The sequence below is a fragment of the Schistocerca nitens genome, chromosome 3 (genome assembly GCF_023898315.1).
Source record: "Schistocerca nitens isolate TAMUIC-IGC-003100 chromosome 3, iqSchNite1.1, whole genome shotgun sequence".
Lineage (NCBI taxonomy): Eukaryota > Metazoa > Arthropoda > Insecta > Orthoptera > Acrididae > Schistocerca > Schistocerca nitens.
This window is the reverse complement of record NC_064616.1, coordinates 592100342-592122824: the sequence shown is the minus strand read 5'-3', so window position 1 is coordinate 592122824 and position 22483 is coordinate 592100342. Positions and strand designations below refer to the sequence as shown.

Here is a 22483-nt window from a genome sequence, read left to right as displayed (position 1 = left end):
ATGTCCAGACCAAGGTTTGTCATCAATCAACATGTTGCCATTTTTAAATTGAGCATACCAGTCATACACTTTAGTTTTTCCCATAGCGTCATTTTGGTAAGATGTTTTCAACATTAAAATACTTTCAGCAGCATTTTTACCAAGTAGAAAACAAAATTTCACAGATGCACGTTGTTCACTTAAACGTGCCATCATAAAAAAAGCAGAAAAAAACCAGAGCTAGCAAAAACAATCAGTGCATATGAATAGAACAAGGCAGGTTGACAATGCAGGTGGCACTGAACTGGCAACGAGTTATGCTATACCCTCCTAGTGACAGAAATGCATACTGCAAATGCTCCACCCGTGTGTGTGTGTGTGTGTGTGTGTGTGTGTGTGTGTGTGTGTGTGTTCCTCCCCTCCCCTCCCCTCCCCCACCCTCCTCGTATTTCATCTCCACAATATTTTACCCAAGAGGATACCATCATCATTTCACAATACAGTAGAGCTGCATGACCCCAGGAGAGAGGGGTAAAAAAAAGAGGGCTCACTGCAATTCCCCCTTGCTTTCATTTGCAGTACCAGCACAGCACTGCCATGTTGGCTTACGGTACACGGCCACATCTGTAATTATCAAGACTGTTGTCCCTGCAACTACTGAAAAGGCTTGTGCCCTTCTTCAGGATCCATGGGTTAGTCTGGTCACTCCACAGATACCCCTCAATCGTATTTGCACCTACGAGTCATTTATGTGTATTTCTGAGGCACTGAAACCACCCTATCTCTTGCAAGGCCCATGGTTTCTGGAAAGGTTGTTACAGGTGGGGAATTAACTTATGGAGGAATGTAAGTATTGCAAATAAAAAGTGGCACTAAAAAAGGCAATTTTTACAAATATTACGAAATAAGTTCACATATTGCGAATATGCACTATCATCATGTGTTTGTGACACATGAAAATTTGTGCTGCATCAAGACTCTGACCTGGATTCCCCATTTGTTGTGAGCAGTCACCTCAATGACTTTGGCTATCCGAGCATGCCTCCAGGACAGATTCAAACTTCCACACATCACATAATCAAAACCCTTGTGCTCGCACAATTCACGATTCCTGCACAGGGAGACAAATATTATATTGTGCTCGCACAATTCACGATTCCTGCACAGGGAGACAAATATTATATGATCATTTTAGCCCATCAATGCGGGAAATTCCTGCAGACCACTATTTGAAGAGCCAAAGATTATGGATGCTATGTATCAACTATTTAGCTACCCATACAGTATTACATTATGGATTATTCTGTTTGTATAAATTAGTCTTTGTATCAAATTAATTATTAATTATTTAAATTTAAACATAATGAGACAATAAAATTGTGTTTGTGATTCCGGGATTTAGAAGAGTTAAGCAGTTTTTTTGTTGATTGTTGCAATGACCACTGTGACCTAAAACCACTGAATCCTTCACTCTTTTCATAAATCAAAGCAGTTGATACAATCCTTATCAATTATTTCAGATAGTAGGACCTCTGTCAATCATAACCTACATTTTTGCATAGTAAAAGTTGGTTCTGATATAACATAACACACACATTTGGTTACTACATAAATTTGCTTGAAATAATCTATCTCCTTCCATATCAATCCTTTAATCTGTTTTTAATTTATCAGATCTCATAGTGTGATTTAAGTTTTCACATCTGCTTTCTCTTTTAGAAATTATCCCAACTATTACTAAAATTCACTGGAAGTCAAAAGAATGTATTATTTGCAGTAACATAAAACATTATGTTGTAGACAGCATCTGAGAACTAATCCTGCCGAGCCTGATACAACAGCACTGCACAATCTACTAAGCAACCAGTTTCTTCTGAAGTACCACAGTCGAAGTACAAACATTGATACAAATGCATTTCTTTTGATAGTTTTGTAGTGATTTCTGATTTTATATTTTTTTAGTCATTCTCTAGATCGATGGCTCAGTGGTAAAGTGCCGGACTACAAACCCAAAGATCTCCAGTTTGATAACCGGACAATTCTAGGATTTTTATCTGTCACTTACAGTGTCTCTCAGTTCTGTCAATGTTTGTTGATGGGTAAAATGCCAAGCTGCACTATGGTTCAGAATCCACGTTAAACTGTAGGTGTTCCTGTAACTGGCTGGATAAGTCAGTTCAAAGGTCAAAGGAAGGAAATGGCATGGTATATCATCTCCAATAGGATCACATCTAGTAAAGCACTGTAGTGCACAAAACAATATTCAGATTGATGACTGCTTTATTTTTTTTAATCCCCATGTCAACCCAGTTCAATCAGTTACCAACATAATACGCATGAAAACAGAAGCAGAAATTTGTAAGGCTCCCTGAATATTACTTTGATACACTGTATCACACTGAAAATTGGCCCTTAGCACCATTGGACATGGTGGAAATATTCATTTGATTTATAAGAAATTTTGCAATTGGATGCAGGGCTTGTTTGATACCATAGGAATGATGTTACACATCACCTCAGCTGAAGGTGGGCAGTTGTGGATACTTTTGAGAGTGTTCAGTTAGTTAAGGCAGTTACGAGAGCAACAGATTCAAATGATTTAAATCTATTAAACATTACAGTGGTAGCACCAACTATGCCATCTTCAGGGGGAACAATATGTGCTTGTTGTTGCACTGAATAATAATTAACAAACATTATAGGAAGGTTCTGTTTGATTGTCTATCATTTAAAATCATCAAAAACATTATACAAAGTTGTGGACCTGGACAAACCAACAACCACAAGATAAGTATAAATAAGCCCACTTGAGTTGTGGGTTTAAGAATCTATTGGTGGCTCTACTTTTTATAAATGAAACAATGAAATACAGAGATCTCTGTACTGTGCGCTTCCTCAGGATTTGTTTTGATGTGACTTTCAGCCTTCACGATTTGTTGCAGAAGAAAAATTCCACAGTATGAAACCACTGAACATGAAGGAAAATTAAGTGTGGCTATTTGCAATGTTTTTGTGCTGATATCAGAAATCTTTTTCCAACATTCATCATCAAGGACAAAACAAGAAGAGTATTTCTTGTGTTTTTCATTTCCCTGGGTGCTTTGATGTTGATTCAACAGAAACCAAGGGAAGTGCTACAATGGCTAATCTTGATGAGAAACTTGATACAGAGTGTTACAGGGAATAGGAACAGAGTGGTGTAAGTTTACGTGAATAAAGTCTACTGTTCATGCAATACCAGTAAATGCTTCTGATGTTGTTATTCAGATTACAACCCTGCTTAATCAACTGAAGAGTGATAATGAAGGTTTGTCAAACACATTAAGAGGGATAAACAGTTGTATGATTGAAAATATTGATGCTGTTAATAAGGAAATTGTTCCCTGAAATGCAGCTTTGAGGGCAAAGATTTGTGAGGATATTGACAAACTAGAAACCGAAGTGCAAAAGTCAGACCACTGGATGGCTGAGGTGAGAACTACTAAAAAAAAAATCCTGTTATTTATGTTGAGAGGAAGGATTGAACTCCTATAGAGTCCAACAGTGAACACATTCAAGGAAGTTCACAATCTTAGTGAGTTGAAACATCACAAATTAAAAGGAAAAACTTTCAACAATGTGTCACATAGTCTCAGTCAATGAGCGTACACAAGCCCAAATGGGTAAAGTAGTTACCAAAATTGAGGCCATGGGTAACTCTGTAGGACAAAATATAAGTAAACTAGTGGCATGACTCAGTTTCACATAGGCACCAGAAGTACATATGGCCCAATAACTTGTCTGATGTAATGGTAATAAATTATATACTCAAACCTTACTTGTGAATAAGTCTGTCTACTAGTGAAAACAGTATCAGTAGTTCTTCAGATTAGCCTTCACACATAGCAAAACACATTGTGGGACATTAATTTATAATAAGTAGTGATGAAAAGAATTGACTCTGAAAGCAGTCAATAATTGGCAAATGCCGATATTAAATTAAAGAATTTACAGGAAGTTGGATTTTCAAGACTTTCACAATAGCATTATATCTGGGGATCTGAACTACTGAAATGTTTTTCTGGAGATGGAAAATATCAAGTGGTAGATTTTATTCTGTATTGTATGGATAATGACATGACAGACATCTAGAAAATTAAATTTGTCAGACGACTTCTAGAGGAACATGATGTGAATGGGACAATCACAGTAACACACAAAATTTTAATGAGGAGTCTGAGGAGAGTTTTCTTAGCACTTTCTGGTCTAAGGCCAAACAGGCTGATATCCAGACTGAATTTTTGAAGAGACTATATTATTATGAATTAAAATTTAGCTTGTATAATTTCTATTAAAATAAATTAATGAAGCTTTCACATCTGGGCAAGCCTCTTGGCGTCTTTACCAAAATTTCTATTCTGATAATGTGTGTGCCTGAGAGCCTGTAGCACAGCGCCTTAATGAATGCAATTAATTAAATGGAACAGTTTCTACATTACTTTGAGAAGTTGTTTGAGGGTCTAGAACATAAATGCAGGCATCTTTAAACTGCAGTAAACCAATAGGAGAGAGGTTGCACAAAAACAGGAATTTCACAGAGATTGTAATGGGTAATAACACCAGAAGTTATTCTCCCAGCAGAGTCAAAGAGAGGGTTCAGAGCAACATTCAGAGGCAACTGAGGAATCTGACTTTCTGAACGAGGTAAAGTCAATGAATTTAAGGACCAAAACCTGGAAAAAAAGATGAGGCACACCAATATACAAATAATATGGCAAATAATGAATGCTCCAGATAAAGGTCACAGTGGTGGGGAGTGATTCAGAGGCCAAGGACACTATCACATTAAGTGGATGGAATCTGATTACCAGTCTGGGATACGATGCAGAACAAATTGTAGATACCAGAATGAAATTTCCACTCTGCAGCGGAGTGTATGCTGGTTTAGAAATTTCCTGGCAGATTAAAACTGTGTGCCAGACCAAGAGTCGAACTCGGGACCTTTGCCTTTCGCGGGCAAGTGCTCTACCAACTGAGCTACCCAAGCACGACTAACGACCCGTCTTCACAATTTTACTTCCGCCAGTACCTCGGCTCCTGCCTTCCAAACTTCACAGAAGTTCTCCTGCGAAACTTGCAGGACTAGCACTACTGGAAGACAGGATATTTCGGAGACATGACTTAGCCACAGCCTGGGGGATGTTTCCAGAACGAAATTTTCAGTCTGCAGCGGAGTGTACACTGGTTTTGAAACTTCCTGGCACATTAAAACTGTGTGCCGGACCAAGACTCGAACTCTAGGTCCGCAATATCCTTTCTTCCAGTAGTGTTAGTCCTGCAAGTTTCGCAGGACGACTTCTGTGAAGTTTGGAAGGCAGGAGCCGAGGCACTGGGAGAAGTAAAATTGTGAGAACGGGCCGTGAGTCGTGCTTAGGTAGCTCAGTTGGTAGACGACTTGCCCGCGAAAGGCAAAGGTCCCGAGTTTGAGTCTCAGTCGGGCACACAGTTTTAAGCTGCCAGGAAGTTTCAAATGGTAGATATTTGTTACTTGAATACTCTATTAAATGGTATAGTGTTCTGGAAAGGTTTTTGTGATGAGAATGATGAAAATTTAAACAAGTGGCATGAATAGGATGACGTAAATACGGAAGAAAGAGACCTCTAAATTCTGTAACTGGGCATCTAATGAAAGGAGGAATACTATGTAACACCATATCTCTGAGGAATGTGGTAGGGTGCGGCTGGAGCAGGATTGTGACAGGTCTCAAGAGTAATGAAGTGTTAAAATATAAAACAAATAAACTAAGCAGTTAAGTAGTATTTGGGATAGGATGTAAGAATGAAGTTCATGAAAACAAGTTTCCAGGACTAGGTAGTGAAGTGAAAGATGTAACAGAAGAACAGGAAATAATACACATTTATCTGAGGAATGAAGAGGGGGAGTCAATCGACAAAGAGAAAGAAGGATGACGAATGTTTTGGAATATGCAGTAAAATGCTGGTTAGACAAGTTGGGCAAGTTCTGAAAACTGCTGACGGGAAGATGCAAGAATATTTTTCAGGTACTGATGAAAGACAGTGTAGCTATTCTGAAACATGAAATGAATCCTGTGCAGGACACTAGCAGGGTTGTAACTCAAGGAGCGTGTAATCTACTGAATGAAAATTCAGAGGCATTTAATGAAGATCTTCAAAATCAGAAGTAATTTCAAAATTATTTGTGGATTTATCAGATTCAAAAGGCTGGCTGATTTGTGCATACTTATGTACCCTGATTAGTGAAAAGAGAATAAATATTTAACTTCTAGAGTTACTGAGAGAAGGATATATACTGATCATTATTCCATGATGATGTGTAAGGAGATTGTTTGTGTGAGTGCAGCGAGATTAATGAGGAAGACAGGAGAAATTGATAACTTCATCAACTTTGGATTTGAAACTGTCTAGAAAGACTTGCTAGAAGAAACAGATAGTAAGGGAGTACAGTCAATCTCAGCAGTAATACACACACTTTCAAATCAAAACTGAAGAGTTTCCTCATGGGTCACTCCTATTCTGTCGAGGAGTTCCATGAAAAATTAAGCTGATTCTTATTGTATTGTTGATTGTGTTTACTTAAACTTATGGACTGACTTTTTTTGGGTTCATAAACATTTATTTTTATCTGTTATTACTTTTATGTTGTAATTTCATGTACTGACGCGTTTCATGACCTTGGAGATTAGCTCCTCAATTTGGTCCTACGGAACTTGATGTGTAAATAAATAAATAAATAACAAGAAAGAACAAATGAATCTCATGGTAAATGTTGTGTAAGTAACTACAAATGCTGTATGAAAGTGAAACATCATACCCTACCTTTGGATAAATCCCTCTGCAGAGCCACTAGCAGAGGGGCCTAATGTGGAAAGGAGCTAGAAAGGATGGAGAAATGTGGACTAATAGAGGAGTGCATGAGTAAGTAAAACAATCCTCTGGTTGTCTTTGAAAAGTTGGATAGCCACTCTGAAAATGTGGACACACTACTGTGCAAGTCACACAGTACAAGATTCATGTTGTCATTTGACTTCACAGCTTGATTCAGTCAAGTGCCATATACTATTTGTTAGTTTTAGGAAGTACACAACATTCCTCTTCTATGATGGCAGACATTACTAGTACAGAGGTATTCCATTTGAATTAAATATTTCTGCAGCTGAATTTGAGCATTCGACTTCACGCTACAGCTTGCATTAATATCAAAATTAATTAACTGTGGACAGTATCCTGATAAAATCTGATTGGTATGAGCACTACATTATACTTACAAGCATATTTGAACCTCATAACACCACCACAACCACCACCACCACCACCACCACCACCACTACTACTTCCATCATGATAGTAGTTCACTGGAGATCGTCTCAAAGTCAGTCATACACATGCCCCCAAAGGCTCTTTCAGTGTCACTCCAGTTCTCATTATACATTCAATAATTATGTAAAATGGGTGAATATGTTGTTGGGGATTGAATTTCCTGAAGAGTTGTGTAAACCACTGAGTAAACCTAATAGTGAAGGAGGGATCCAGCGGAATCAAGACTGCCAGATTCATCTTCATTTCTGTTCTCTTCATTTTGCCGCTGCTGCTGCTGCTACTTCCTCCTCCTCCTTGTGATAGGATTTGGATTCAGTAGGAGTATCCAAATAAGAGTTTGGTACAGATGAGGAGTGGGCGATTCTGTAGTCTGATGTCCATACCTCCGCAGATGCTGTTTGTCATTATGATGTGGGGTTGAGGTGGTTTGGGTAGTAGGGCCAAGAGAGAGCAAGCCTCCACTAGGGTGTGTCAGTCAAGTATAGGTCTTTATTATACAAATGGAGGGAGCAAAGGTCATCACAACAGATGCAGAGATAAGAGGACGGAGCCCCTTTCCTCCTATTAATACATCAACTAAGCTGGCTGCTATGCCCAACGTGAAGGGGAGAGGGGGAATATTCACTCTTGTAATAGATAACCAAAGGCTTAATTTTTGGGAATAACTTAGTGTCATCTGGACAGGGTAAAGGCTTGGTGATATGTTGAACAGTCAAAGGTCTTCAACTTTTGGACCTTACATTCCCTTGTTGTGAAGTGCATGTTGGTGATTAGGAGATGTGTGCACCCCTGCAACTGATGTAGTAAGGTGATTGTACACAACAGGCATCCCTGTGTAGTGGCCATCCAGTCTCAACAGGTACATTCATTTGTAGATTAAATGACATGTGGTCAAATTTCACACACTTGTACCTCATGGCAGGTGGTACATAAGATTTTACATCACACCAGTAAACCACAATCCTAACTCTACCCTTAAAATCCATGAGAAATGCAGGCTTCAGTGTCTGCTTTATCTTTAGGCGTTTGTTGAACATGGCAGATAAAATTTACACCTCATCATCATAAATTGACACATAATGCCTTGACTGAAGTATAAGGCACCTGCGGAAAATTATACCCTTGACTATATTTAGTTTCTTGTGCACCATATTTGTGACTGGGATGTCACCTTGTTTGTTGAAGTTCAACAATGTATGACCTTGTTATACCCGTCTTTGATTTCCTCCACAAAAAATTACATCTTGATATTTAAGACATATTCGCCATCAGTACTGGTACAGGGCAGGAACCGAGGATAACATCTCTCACCTTGTCTCATCGACCAGTTTTCATCTTGATTCGTACCTAATGAGGAAAATGTACTGGGGCTATGTCTTTCTACATTAATTTCTTGTAAGATTACTGGGACAGGCACTGCCCTGCCTAATCTAGGGCCCCTTGGCATGACAATCATTGCCAGGAGTCCCCTATCCCAAATAAGATAGACACACACTCCTGGGCATTCCTGAAGACACAATAGAGCAGGCACCAACAATGTGTTCCCCATGTAGTCAGTGAGCTACCACCAAGTGGGTATCTAATGAACCCCACATGGACCAGCTAACATGCCGAGTATTGTGTGCAAGATAAACACAACTGAATTAAAAAAATAAATAAATAAAAGCTGAGGTCATGGTAATGGTGGCCATTCTTAAATACACCAAAAGTTGTGTAATACATAGGAAAAAAAGTAAAATAGAGTAACTAAAATGCAGAGACTAGAGGTATGGCAGAGTCAACAATGAATAGGGAAAGAAATAGTCAGAGAGTGGTTTTGTGGCACAAGAAGAGAAGAAATGCCACAACGGTCAGGGCCCCATGCTCATCACACTTGTGCTCACAGAAGAGTTACGAGCCCCCTGGGGAGGCAGGAATGTATTGTGGCAGTATGTTGTACAATGAAAATATACAAAAGACAATTTTTTTGTAATTATTCCATTAGAAAAAATACCATTTCAATGAGATACGTAACAACACTTGTATTTTATTCAAGAATTTTTATTTAGGATTTGTAAGTTTGTTCCCATACATTTTCAATTCTAAGAACTTAAACTGTTCAGCGTTATTTACTGGGTTCTTTCCAAGATCAAATAAATACAGTGGATTAACTGCAGCATTTATTAATGTAGTTAACTATCAGTCAATTCTCTCTGTGCCTCATGTTTATGCTATTTGCTACAGTTAACTGCAACATTTATGGTCCATTTGTGCCACCTGCAAACAGAAAACTGTTTAAATCCCTTATATCTGATGGCAAGTCACTGATGTGTGTTATAAAGAGAAAATGCAGAGCTTACAAGATGTCCTTAATAAATCCACTTTAAAATGCCTGTTTTGTGACATGGAAAATGAATTTGGTTTTCTGTTAGCTCAGTAGGAGTAAAAAGGAACTAGCTTTGAGTTCTCCCCATTATTCCATAAGCCCTACATAAAAAGAATGAAAAAGTATGTGATGTGCAAAGTGCCTCATTGATTCCATTTACTTTACACATCATCTCCATGGTCTAGTGATTAGCTCAGCCGGATACTAATGCGTAGATCCAGAGTTCAATTCCCAGTGACCACATCAGATTTCCTCTTCACGAAACCATGTAACAAGCTGCTCAATGGGAGGAAAAGTAGTGAAATTCATCTAAGCTAGTGAACTGGCACCAAACTGTCATGCTTGCACTAGGCAGGCACCACAATATTATTCGTATTATAATAACCACACCAAAATGAACTAACATTTCTACTGATTGATGACTCATTCTTGAGATTGTATTGAGATACCATAGTAAAGCTATCTTCCGACGTGCATGACTATTTTTCAGGCAGCTTTCAGAATATTGGCTGTAGAGATGTAAACCTATAATGCACTATTTACTAAGGAAGTATCGCTACAAATAATTAAATTCTGGGAAGAAACTCCAACAGGAAACACGATATGAACTGCTCAATACAACATTTATACAAAGTAAAAAAAAAAAAACTGTAAAAGTCTGCTTCGTTATTGGTCACATCCACGTTAGTCTACGGATTCAGCAAATTTAATGTAAGATTTCATAAACAATTTAATTTAAAATAGAATTAATGCAGTTTATGAGTTGTTCATATTATGGATTGACTTAAATATTTATAACTGCATCCAACAAATATGTTAAAAATTTGTTAGGAATATTCAGTACTTGCAAATAATATAAATAAATCTGGTCTCTCAAAAGATTTTACATATAATAAAATTATACGAGACCTCTATTAATTTCTAATTTTTTACATTATAACAAAACATGTAAATAAGATAATGTCAACAGAGACTACAAAGCAACACTACAAGAATGACTGACAGGAAGGATGAAAGCAGATAGCTAAACAGTTCTGGAACTATAAACTGAATATGAGTACCCAATGACAAATACCAACTGGGGTACTTAAAACTTTTCATAAGCCTAATTCAACTCTGTACAAATTTAATGAAATCGCAAAAAAAATTTTAAGCTGTTCCCTGTCTAACCAGCTTAATAAGAAACTGAAGTATTTCAAGTTTACACTTGCACAGTTCTACACATAATGGTAGATCACACATGTACACATGTGTCTTCTGATATATCTGCCACCATCTCCCACTAGCAGACAATACAGGAATCAACTGTCATGTACATCTGTTTGTTTACTTACAGCACCCTGGTGGTGACCCTTATCTTCAGCGAGCCAGTGCCCTGCCACATTGTTACAGTACTGTTTTTGTATGATTTGAGGGTCATCTCGATGTGAGGGATGGGGCCTCCTGGATCATCAGAGCTAAATCTTTTTAGGCAAACCTAAGACTCAATTCTGATCAACATCCATGGTTTGTGGGATAAGGTTGAGTTATCACAGTTACAGATGATTGCCACTGCTTTATATATCTCGTGGAGTCAAAGCCACAATATATCTTCACTGCCATCATGACAAGAGGAGTGCATAGGTGTACAACAGTGGAAATCAGTATAAAGGCAAGGATATCTGCAGAAAAATTAACACTTTCAGTTGGAAATGTTGTGCACAGTGTATATGCAATAGTATGAAATCCAATATACCAACATTTTCAGTCAAATTATATTGCATTTGATTCAGTATAAAGGCAATCAGCTCTGAGTGGTGTTAGTGTGTGCGTACATGCGTCTACTGGGGATATGGAACAGACACCATTAGTGACAGTGAATGTCATGTACATAAACCATGAGTGTGGCAATGTCATATGGAATACAGTTATCACATGATGATAAAGCATAATTCAGTACATACAATGAAATAGGACACACTCATTGTAAAACTGGCAAAAAGATGAACTCTTCAAGTACAGTGATTGATAATTTTGTTAGATTGGGTGCACAATGTGAACAGAATGGAAAATATGGGCAAAGCAAAATTATCTGAGGCAAATAAAGAGTTACTTTGTGCAAAGCAAGAGCCACAAACTGCTATTCTTCTGAACTTGTTGCCTATTTACAATTGCCGGTAACTATCAGATGTGTATGACAAATTTTGTTACATGACAAACATCTGGCATTCAAGAAATGACTGCAGAAACCTGCATTAACACCAAAACATAACCAGGCTAGATTGGAGTTTGCTGAAAAATGTATATCATGGATTTCAGAATGTGATAAAGTGATATTCAGTGGTGAGAAAAAGTTTAATTTAGATGGGCAGGATGAATTTCAATACTGTTGGCATGATCTGAGAACAGAGCAGCAGATAAGAATGACGAGAAATTTTGGTGGTGAAAGTGTTATTATTTGGGCAGCCTTCTGCACTAAAGAAAAGTCACACACTGCTTGGATGAATTCTATGTCCAATGAGATGCTAGAAACAGAATTTATTAGAATGTATGAGGACCTAGGGGATGAGAATCTAATGTTTTAATGAGATAAAACACCTACGTAGGGTTCTGCTAGAACAAAAAATGGTTTGAAGATAAAGATATCGATGTCTTGCCCTGGCCTGCAAGTAGCCTGGATTTGAACCGCACGGAAAACCTTTGTGAAATATTGGCAAGGTGTGTCTATCGCAATAGAAGGCAATTTGAGGCCATATGTGAGCTAAAAATTGTGATACAAGAAGACTGAGTGACAATTTCACTTCATGTACTACAAACCTTAACAAAACCAATGTCGAAGAGAATTTTTGAGGTAATTAGGAAGAACGGAGGTTGGACAAAGTATTAGAAATACAATAACACAACAGGCCAGGCATTAGGAGTGATTTAAAATGGAATGATCATATAAAGTTGATCGTCGGTAAAGCATATGCCAGACTGAGATTCATTGGAAAAATCCTAAGGAAGTGCAATCCGAAAACAAAGGAAGTAGGTTACAGTACACTTGTTCGCCCACTGCTTAAATATTGCTCACCAGTGTGGGATCCGTACCAGACAGAGTTGATAGAAGAGAGAGAGAAGATCCAACGGAGAGCAGCGCGCTTCGTTACACGATCATTAAGTAATCGCGAAAGCGTTATGGAGATGACAGATAAACTCCAGTGGAAGACTCTGCGGGAGAGATGCTCAGTAGCTCGGTACAGACTTTTGTTGAAGTTTCGAGAACATACCTTCACCAAGGAGTCAAGCAGTATATTGCTCCCTCTGACGTATATCTCGCAAAGAGACCATGAGGATAAAATCAGAGAGATTAGAGCCCACACAGAGGCATACCGACAATCTTTCTTTCCATGAACAATACGAGACTGGAATAGAAGGGAGAACCGATAGAGGTACTCAAAGTACCCTCCGCCACACACAATCAGGTGGCTTGCAGAGTATAGATGTAGATGTAGACAGTGAGTGTCTTTATACCAATTTCCATTCAGGAAACACAACTATCTTCTTTTGTTACTCATATTATGAATGAAACTTTGTAATTCCATCATGATTGTTTAAGTCTTATAATATGTATCTACTTCTTTCATAGTAAATTTGATAAATATATGCTTCAGACGTTGTACTATTATTTTCGTGGAACCCTGCCTTTACACTGATTTCCATTACTGTATGTACCTTGACTGCTCATGACTGTTTTTATTATGCCACATCCAAACGTATAATGAAGCAGCAGTACACAGCACATTAAATCACTTCAATTTCCACTTGCATTTCCACTAAAAAACAATATGTTTCATCTTCTTCTTCTATACTTGGGACAATCAACATAATTTATGGGGCAATAAAAACGATGAAGCATGTCAGAGTGTCAGGAAACGCACACTGATAAGCTAACACATTATAGCCACTGCCCAGTGCAACACATAATGCCACCAGTTGGCACTGCGCACACGTGACACAGTAAGAAAAGTAAATAAGCACAGTACAGAGAAAAAGAGAATCATTCTAGTGATGATATGAGTTGCAAATGGGGTAATCCACTGACATAAGCAAGTTTGACAAAGGGCCAATTCTTATGTCCTGGCACCTGAGAATGAACATCTCAGAAATGAAGAAGATGAGAGGCTGTTTGTGTGCTACTGCCATGAGCATTTCACAAAAAATGTTTAAATGACAATGAAACCATAAGTAAATGATAAGGTATTGGATGTCCATGCCTCATCACTGGAGACTTGGCTGCTCTATGAAGTATGATAGGAGGTTGTAGCTTATAATCAGCACACATTGTTGAACATGAGGCTCTGTAGCAGATCACCCCCATGTTGACCCAACCACATGGTCAATTACGAATGCAGTGGGCACAGGATCATTGAGACTGGATTGTGAATCAATGGACACACGTCACCTGGTCAGATGAATCATGTTTCTCGTTACACAAGGTCGATGGTCTTGTCTGGATATGTTGTCATTCAGGCAAACAACTGCTCAAAACATGCACCTCACTACAGATACAAGCCAGCGATGGCAGTATTACGCAGTGGGGGATGCTCACTTGGGCTTCCACGCGACTTGTGGTAGTAATCAAAGGAACCAAAACAATTGTGGACTCCGTTATTACTGTGGACCTTTTGCATCACTTCAGTCTTCATGTCTTCCTGATTGCAATGGCATCTTCCAGCAGGATAAATTGTCCCTGTTGCAAGACCAGAATCATGGTTCAGTGGCTTGAGGAATATGATATTAAACTTACTTTAAGGTCTTGGCCACCAAATTCAATTGATGTGAACCTGATGAAACATCTGGGCTGCTACTTAGCACGAAATCCGCATCCACAAACCACCAACAAATAATTTACAAGAAGTGCATGACCTACACATAGAAAACTGGTGCCACATACCTCTGGAAACCTACCTAAGGTACGTCAAACCCATGCCCTGCAGAATCGCTGCTCTATTGTGTTCCTCAAATTGACAAACATGCTATTAAGCCGGTGGTCATAATGTTTTGTCTCATTGTTGTATGCACCAACTACATAAAACATTTAAATTTTATGAGTCAATGACAGTGTTTACTTTTTATCTGGTAAAGCTGAATACCCAGTTGGACTGAATAACTAGATTTTTAGTTGAACTCTTGAATGTTGTTACACTTACGAACGACTCTCACACTCTTGGCAATAAGCTTGAATATTTCTCATTTTAATGTAAATCACATTCTCACAAATCAATGCTACCCCTCCAAATACTTCCTGAACAACATGTCACAACACATTAAGATTGTCACAAGAGACATCGTGTGAACTGTCAAACGGTAGCACATCTTGGCAAGTGCACAAAATGAGCAAGAGCCAATGGATCACATTTTCCAGCAGAGTGCAGTCTTGATGGGTGATGGTATTTTCACGTGGAAAGTATTTATTAAGCATGAAATGGGATGTACATCTATCAGTAAGTGTCAAATATAAGAATAAAATTTGTGGATATGCTTGCATATTGTTCATCTTCCTCCCTGCCAGTAGCGCTCTGATGAAAATCTGTACATTTGACAAAACAGTTCATCAACACAATGTTCTAGAACTGCATCAGGATGGTTTAATGAAATATCAGAAGAGTACTTGTCTGTCCCAAAGGAACCTGACTTCAATCGTATAGGACATACATGAACCACATGTGCCATGAAATATCAGTTACAATGCATTTTTTAACCCAGGCACAGCTGAAAACTATGGTAATTTTGTGAGAAGTATACGATAAGAACTAACACTATATGGTGAAAAGTATCCAGATACTTATTAGTGGAAATTAATATGGGGTGTGTCTGTACTTTAACTAAATGATGGCTCAACTCTGCTAGGAACACTTCCAATGATGCATCGGAATGTCTGTGGAGGAATGGCAATCCATTCTTCCTCCAGCGCCAAACCCAGTCAAGATAATGATAATGGACACTGTTGTCTGGAGCAAAGTTGATGTTGTAACTCATTCCAAAGATGTTCCATTGCATTCAAGTTGGGACCATGGGCAGTCCATTTCAGGAAAGCTACTGTCCACTCACCATTGTGTCACAGACACTGCTTTACGACAGGATGCATTGTCATGTTGATACAAGCAATCACTGTCTCCAAACTACTCTCCCACTATACGCAGTACACAATACTGTAAAATGTGTTCATATCCTTCTGCATTTAGCTTTTTCTTCGGTGGAATACAGGGACTACACCCTAATTACGAAAAACAGATCCATACGGTAACACGACCTCCTCCATACTTCACTGTTGGCACTATACATGATTGTAAGTAATGCTCTCCATGCACTCGTTAAACCCAAATTCTTCCATTGGAGTACCACATGATATGGTGTGATTGAACACCCCAAATCACACACTTATAGTCATCTTTTGTCCAGTAGCATTGCTCTTTACACCACCTCAAGCATCGCTTAGCATTGACTGCAGAAACATGTGGCTATGTGGAGCTGCTTGACCACTGTACCCCATTATTTTTAACTTCCTAGATGCAGTCACTGTGCTAGCTGAACTGCTGTCAGCAGTTTGAAATTCATGAGTGATTGCTTCTCCTCATTTTTTAAGATTTTTTTACAGCCCTCCACAATGTTTGATGGTCCCTGTCCATCAGTATCTGACACCTGCCTGGTCTTGATTTAGCTGTGGTTCTTCCTTCGCATTTCCACTTCATAATCACATCATCAATAGACTACTTGGACAGCCATAGAATGGTTGAAATGTTCTTGATGGATCTGTTGCTCAGGTGACATCCAAAGACTAGTCCACATTTGAAGTCACTGCACTCTCCTGACCGATCCATTCTGACAACACAATATCCCCCCCACATCCTTTTATACTATTGGGTCCATCTTTCTTGCATCTAATGGTCAATCCCTCATTACACAGAGGTGTCCGGATACTTTTTATGAGATACTGTATGTCGCCCGGGCTCTTCCCAGAATGTACTCTCTCTGAATTTCAATAATAAACCCCCCCAGAGATTAACAATGACTGTCTTGCAGCAACTGCCACTGGAGTTTGTAGAGTATCCCCATAATGCTCTCATGCTGACTAAATGATTCCATGATGAAACACATCATTGTATGTTCTCTATCTCCTTTAATAATCCAATCTAGTAAAGGTCTCAGACTGATGAACAACACTCAAGAATCAGTTGAACCAGTGTTTTGTAAACTACTACTTTCATGGATGAAATACATTTCCTTATGATTGTTCCCATGGCATCTCCTTTCCTACAATTATTTTTAAGCAGTCATTTCAATTTAAGTTGCACTGGATAGTTACTTCTAGGTATTTGATGGCAGTTATTGGTCCTAGTGATTTGTTGCCAAAAGCATTAGTGTACAGCAGTGGATTTCTTTGCCTATTTATGTGTAATATGATACTTTTTTCACTCAGGGTCAACTGCCAGTTCCTGCAATTTGCTACAATCTTCTGGTATTGCTAACATTTTATAGACAATTGTATCATATGTGAACAGCTTCATGCAGCTTACAATGATATCCACAAGATCACTTATATACAGGGTGGAGAAAAATTGTGTCACGAAATTTTAACCTTGGATTGCTGATGCCAGTAGGAACAAAAATTACTAATGTTGCGTAGGTCGACAATGCACCATTTTTAAACTATGGAAACTTGGAGCCACACACTCCGACTGGCTGTGGATTGCCCTGTTGCCATTCATCGGTTGACACAGGCAGCGTTATGATTGTCGGTTCGCACATACAAACGTCCCTCGCCCCATCACTGCCCCAACGTGATACACACACGTGTCGAATAGGTCTTGCTGTTTGTCTCCACCTCACATCACAGGCATTCTCACGTAATCTACGCTTTGGAGCTCGAGCACGCACGTCCACACACACACACACACACACACACACACACACACACACACGCGCGCGCGCGCGCGCGCGCGCGCGCGCGAGATATGGTTTTTGTTTATGGACTAGCCAACGGTAATGTGCATGAAGCTAGACGGTTGTATGAGGAACAGTATTCACCAAGACGCCACCCACACCCACAAATGTTTACAGCAATTCACCAGCAACTTGGCAAGACAGGATCGTTAGCGGGATATCATGGTGATGCTGGAAGATCTCGAACACGACTGGATGCTGCATTTTAAGAGACTGTTCTCGAGCACACGACATGGAGGTCACTCATCGGTTAGTCTGGGAGGTTTTGAGGGATGACGGCCAGCATCAATTTTGTTTCCACCCTGTTCAAGACCTAAATCCTGTGGTGGAATATGAACACAGGCTAGGGTTTTGCTGGTGGTTTCTGTGATGTGTTGCACAAGATCCAAACTTCCCCACCATTGTGTTGTTTACCGATGAGTGCACCTTCCATCGGGATGGCCTTTACAACACTCGAAACGTTCATTACTGGGCAAGAGGAAATCCTCACGTCATGTGCGTCCATGGACACCAGGAACGATTTTCGCTCAACATTTCAGCAGGCATTGTGGATGACCATCTGATTGGGTTGGTCCATATATCTCCTCAGCTTACCGGGGCAAATTACCTTCACTTTTTGTACGAAACTCAACCTGGCCTGCTGGAAAATGTTCCCCTGGACATACGGCTACACATGTGATTGCAACATCATGGGGTGCCCCCACATAACTGTCATGCTTTGCGCGGATATTTAAATGAACTCTTTGATGGCCAGATAACTGGGAGAGGTGCTCGTAGGACATGGCCCCTGCGATCACTAGGCCTCACGCCATCAAACTTTTTCCTGTGGGGATTCTCCAAGGTTCTAGTTCAACCACCCGGACGTGAACCACCTAGAAATGATGAGGAATTAATGGATCGCATTCAACAATGCCGCTAATCCCATCAGGAGAATGCCAGGAACCTTGAAAGAATTTGGCAAAACACCGTTCGACAATACCAAGCTTGCGTGGCGTCACAAGGTCGCCAGTTCAAGCACCTGCTTTAAGTAAACAATGTCATAGCTACAAGAAAGGGCCTTTACAGGGCCAAAACACTTTGTGAAATACTTTCTGTTGATGGGTTTGTTCCCGGTACGTTTTATCATGAAATTAAAATGGATGTGTCGGGACCCCAGGCAGATTCGCCTCCAGGCCCCCAGAGTGGAAGGCTGGCAAGCTACCATCAAGCGTGCGGTCCGCCTTGGATACATCGTGATCTCCAGCAGATAAACATTCGCGTGGCGCCAGGTTCCCATAGTTTAAAAATTGTGCGTTGTTGACCTACACAACATTAGTAATTTTGGTTCCTACTGGCATCAGGTATCCTGGGCTAAAACTTCATGACACCATTTTTCTCCACCTTGTATGCTGTAAACACTAATGGACCTACCATGCATCCTTGGAGCACTCCTGACATTACCTCCACATCTGTTGATTCTGTTCCGTTAAGAGTGACGTGTTGAGCTCTACCAGCAAGGAGGTCTTGAATCCAGTCACATGTCTGGTTAGATACTTGGGAAGCCGGCATTTTGTTCACTGAATGACACTGGACCATTGTATCAATGTAGCCCTGAAGACACATGGCATCAACTTGGCTGCTAATGTTTATGGCACTGTGGCTCTCATGGGTGAACAGTGCGAAATGAGTTTTAAAGACCTCTGTTTGCAGAATTCATGTTGATTTTTACAGAGGAGATTTTTGTTCTCCAAAAATGTTATAATATGTCAGCATAATTCTACAACAGACTGACATCAGCAATATAGGTGCATCTATGCTATGATCCTCCCTGAACATGGGAATGACCTGTGCTTTTTTCCAGTCCCTAGGAGACCTCTGTTGCTCCAGTGACCTACAATGAACTACTACTAGAAGGGGAGCAAGTCTTTTCACATAATTGCTGTAGAATCTTACAGGTATCTCATCAGGTCTAGATGTCATTCCACTGTTAAGTGATTGTGGTTGCTTTTCTAATCCGCAATCACTTGCCTCATTATCTCCCATTTTGGCATTCGTGCAACAACTGAAACAAGAAACTGTATTATGATCTTCTGTGGAAGACTGAATCCAGATTTTGTCTTTCTCTCTGCCATCTTCCATTTTGTTGCCAGCATGGTCACTGAGTGACTGCATAGATTTTGATCTACTTACTGTCTTTACATAACACCAAAACTTCTTTGGCTTTTTAGCCAGACTGGTTGGAAAATTTTTACTTTCAAATTCACTGAACACTTCTATCACTGCTCCCCTTACAGTTATTTTCACTTTGTGTATCTTTTGTTTGTCAGGTGGGCTTCAATTTCATTTAAAACATGGTGGGTTTTTCGCTATCACTTAAAACCTTGCTCTGCACATAATTGTCTAAGGAGTAGTGAATAATGCTTCTGAATTCTATCCATTTGTGCTTGACATCTTTGTCCTCAAAACGGAACATTTGATGTTGACTACTTAGATACTCCACAAATTCTATCCTGTCACTCTCGCCACACTAAGATATATTCTTACTGTTCTTAATATTCCTTGTAACATCCATAGACACTGATGCTATCACAGCCTTATGATCACTGATGCCCTCCTCTATGTTAACTGCTTTGAAATGTTCTAGTCTGTCTGTCCCTAGGAGATCTGAGATGTTACCCTCATAAGTTGGTTCTGTATCTGCTAGAAGTAATTTTTGAACAACACATTATTCAGAATAATATCAGACAAATATCTGTCTAAGGGACCAATTTTGATCTCACCATTCCCCCATTCTATAGCAGGCAAACTGAACATAATCTCCTATTACAATAACATTTTCAGAAAATATACTTACAAAATTCTGCAAGTTTTCTCTGAAGTAGTCTGCCATTACAGCTCTTGACACACGTGGTCTATAAAAGCATCCGATTAGCACGTTTGATCCACCTTTGATGCTTTAACTTCACCTGTGTATTATCTATCTTCATGATATATATTCCAATCCGGCTTTTGGGTTTTGTTGCTATGCACTTGCAGTTTTCACCCACTTTCTGTTCCTAATACTATCTGGGCATTATTACCTTTAATAAGAGAAGAAATGAAAATTTTGGGACCTTACTACTTGCACTCTGTGTGAATTGTTAGCTGGATTTGCTATTTCAGTAAATACCTACAGAAAGCAAGAGCACTCTGAGGACCCAAATGACAAGCATCATTCATGTCAACATGAGATATGATTTGCAACTAGTTGTGCCCAGTTGTGTGTTCAACATCCACCAGCAAAGCCGCCTCCGCATCTTGGATGAGACCTCCCAGTAATCATACTGAGTAAATACTAGCCTCCTTTCCCAACCTCACTGCTATTTCCCTGACGGGCTCTTTTAGCAACCTAATACACAAACCATTCCATGCTGCTTCAAGACGCGTTATCAACAATGAGTAGCAACTTGTACCACCTGATAAGACAAAAGGGGACAGCTGTGTGGCCAGTTTCCACTTTTGCTCTCCTCCCAGATATATGAGAAGCTAACACAGTCTGCCACTCACCCTGAAATGAAGGCAGAGCAGTTGGATGTTACGTACTGGAAGGTATAGTGACAATGGAGTTTCCATGGGATTCTGATGGCATTGAAGGTGTCAACTTTTGCCACTGGTACCCCAATGTCATTGCAGGTTAAAGCAGTAACCTAAAGCCTGTCAACAATTGCTGAAATAGAATCTAACTGTTTCCAGACAGACAGTACAGTTCTACCCATTTTGTGCTGCTTAAAAACTGTATAAAATTACAAAAAAAGAAATATACAAAAAAAGCAGTCAAAACTGAGAAAGAACAGACCCCAGAAAGAGAGAAAATTACTCACCAGTGGCACTACTACGAAAGTTATGATGCGCACGAAGTATAAACAAGAGAAATAGAAACTATCACTAAAATCTGCGCTACAAAGTTCTCACTGTACACTAAGATTAAAATAAGTAACACTACTGAAAACAGATATATGAACAGTTACTTTTCACTAGGAAGGCAGCTCATGCAAAAGCTAATGCACAGATAAAAAAGTGCAAGCACTGAGGTAATGTAATTAAACACAAGTCATCCCAGATATGCGTACAGATATTAGAACTTCTTGACAGAAGCTCACATGAAAAATAATAAGAAAAGCTGTGTGGACAGAAAGACACTGATTTTGCTGGCAGTTTTAATTTGGTTTTCCTTTCATCCGTTTCAATTCATTTTCAGTGATTTACTTATAGATCTACACATAAGGACGAGTGTATGTGGGACTTATCATCTGCCTCACTTTCGAAACTGCTCACAAATTTTGCACAGAAAATTACATATATGTTGTGTCTGTACATTTTAATTTCCCCAGTTTCATCACTACAGTCCTTGTTTGGCACTTACGCACTGTGTAATAATATGCTGTGTGTCCTCTACTGAAACAAAGGTTCTCCGAAGTTAGCAACTATTATTATCTCGAGTGCATGATGACTTTCCACTTATGTCTACACTGGAGCCACCTGAGCATCTCTGTCATTCTCTTACAATAAATAAGCTTGTTGCAAATGATGTGAAAGAATTTTGAATGTTCCCAATCTATTCATTTATGACAGAAAGAAAAATAATGCTGATAACTGATGTTACAAGGGATCTGTAAATTACTTTTTGTACAGGCTAGTCCTCCTCGAAACCCCGCTAAACTATAGATCTTGCTCTCTACCCAATTCGTGAAATTCATGTCTCCTATCACTTCAAAACAGCTCATCAATTTTTGAATGTTGTTGTCATCTTCAGTTTGAAGACTGGTTCAGCAGCTGTCCACGCTACTCTGTCCTGTGCAAACTACTTTATATCCTAAG

At 39.4% G+C, this 22483-nt stretch overlaps 1 protein-coding gene across 8 annotated transcripts in view; it reads right to left on the bottom strand.

Annotated features, from left to right (window-relative positions):
* LOC126248507 (phosphatidylinositol 4-phosphate 5-kinase type-1 alpha-like) overlaps nt 1–22483 on the bottom strand; it is a 300192-nt gene that overhangs the window by 163414 nt on the left and 114295 nt on the right. The window contains exon 15 of one of the 8 annotated variants that reach the window (XM_049949552.1): nt 9464–9573. The exons of the other annotated variants lie outside the window; for them this stretch is intronic. Coding sequence (XP_049805509.1) covers nt 9554–9573 — 20 coding nt within the window. The 3' untranslated portion in view covers nt 9464–9553. Of the gene's footprint in view, nt 1–9463; nt 9574–22483 lie in introns of those variants that run through there. 8 annotated transcript variants of the gene reach the window in all.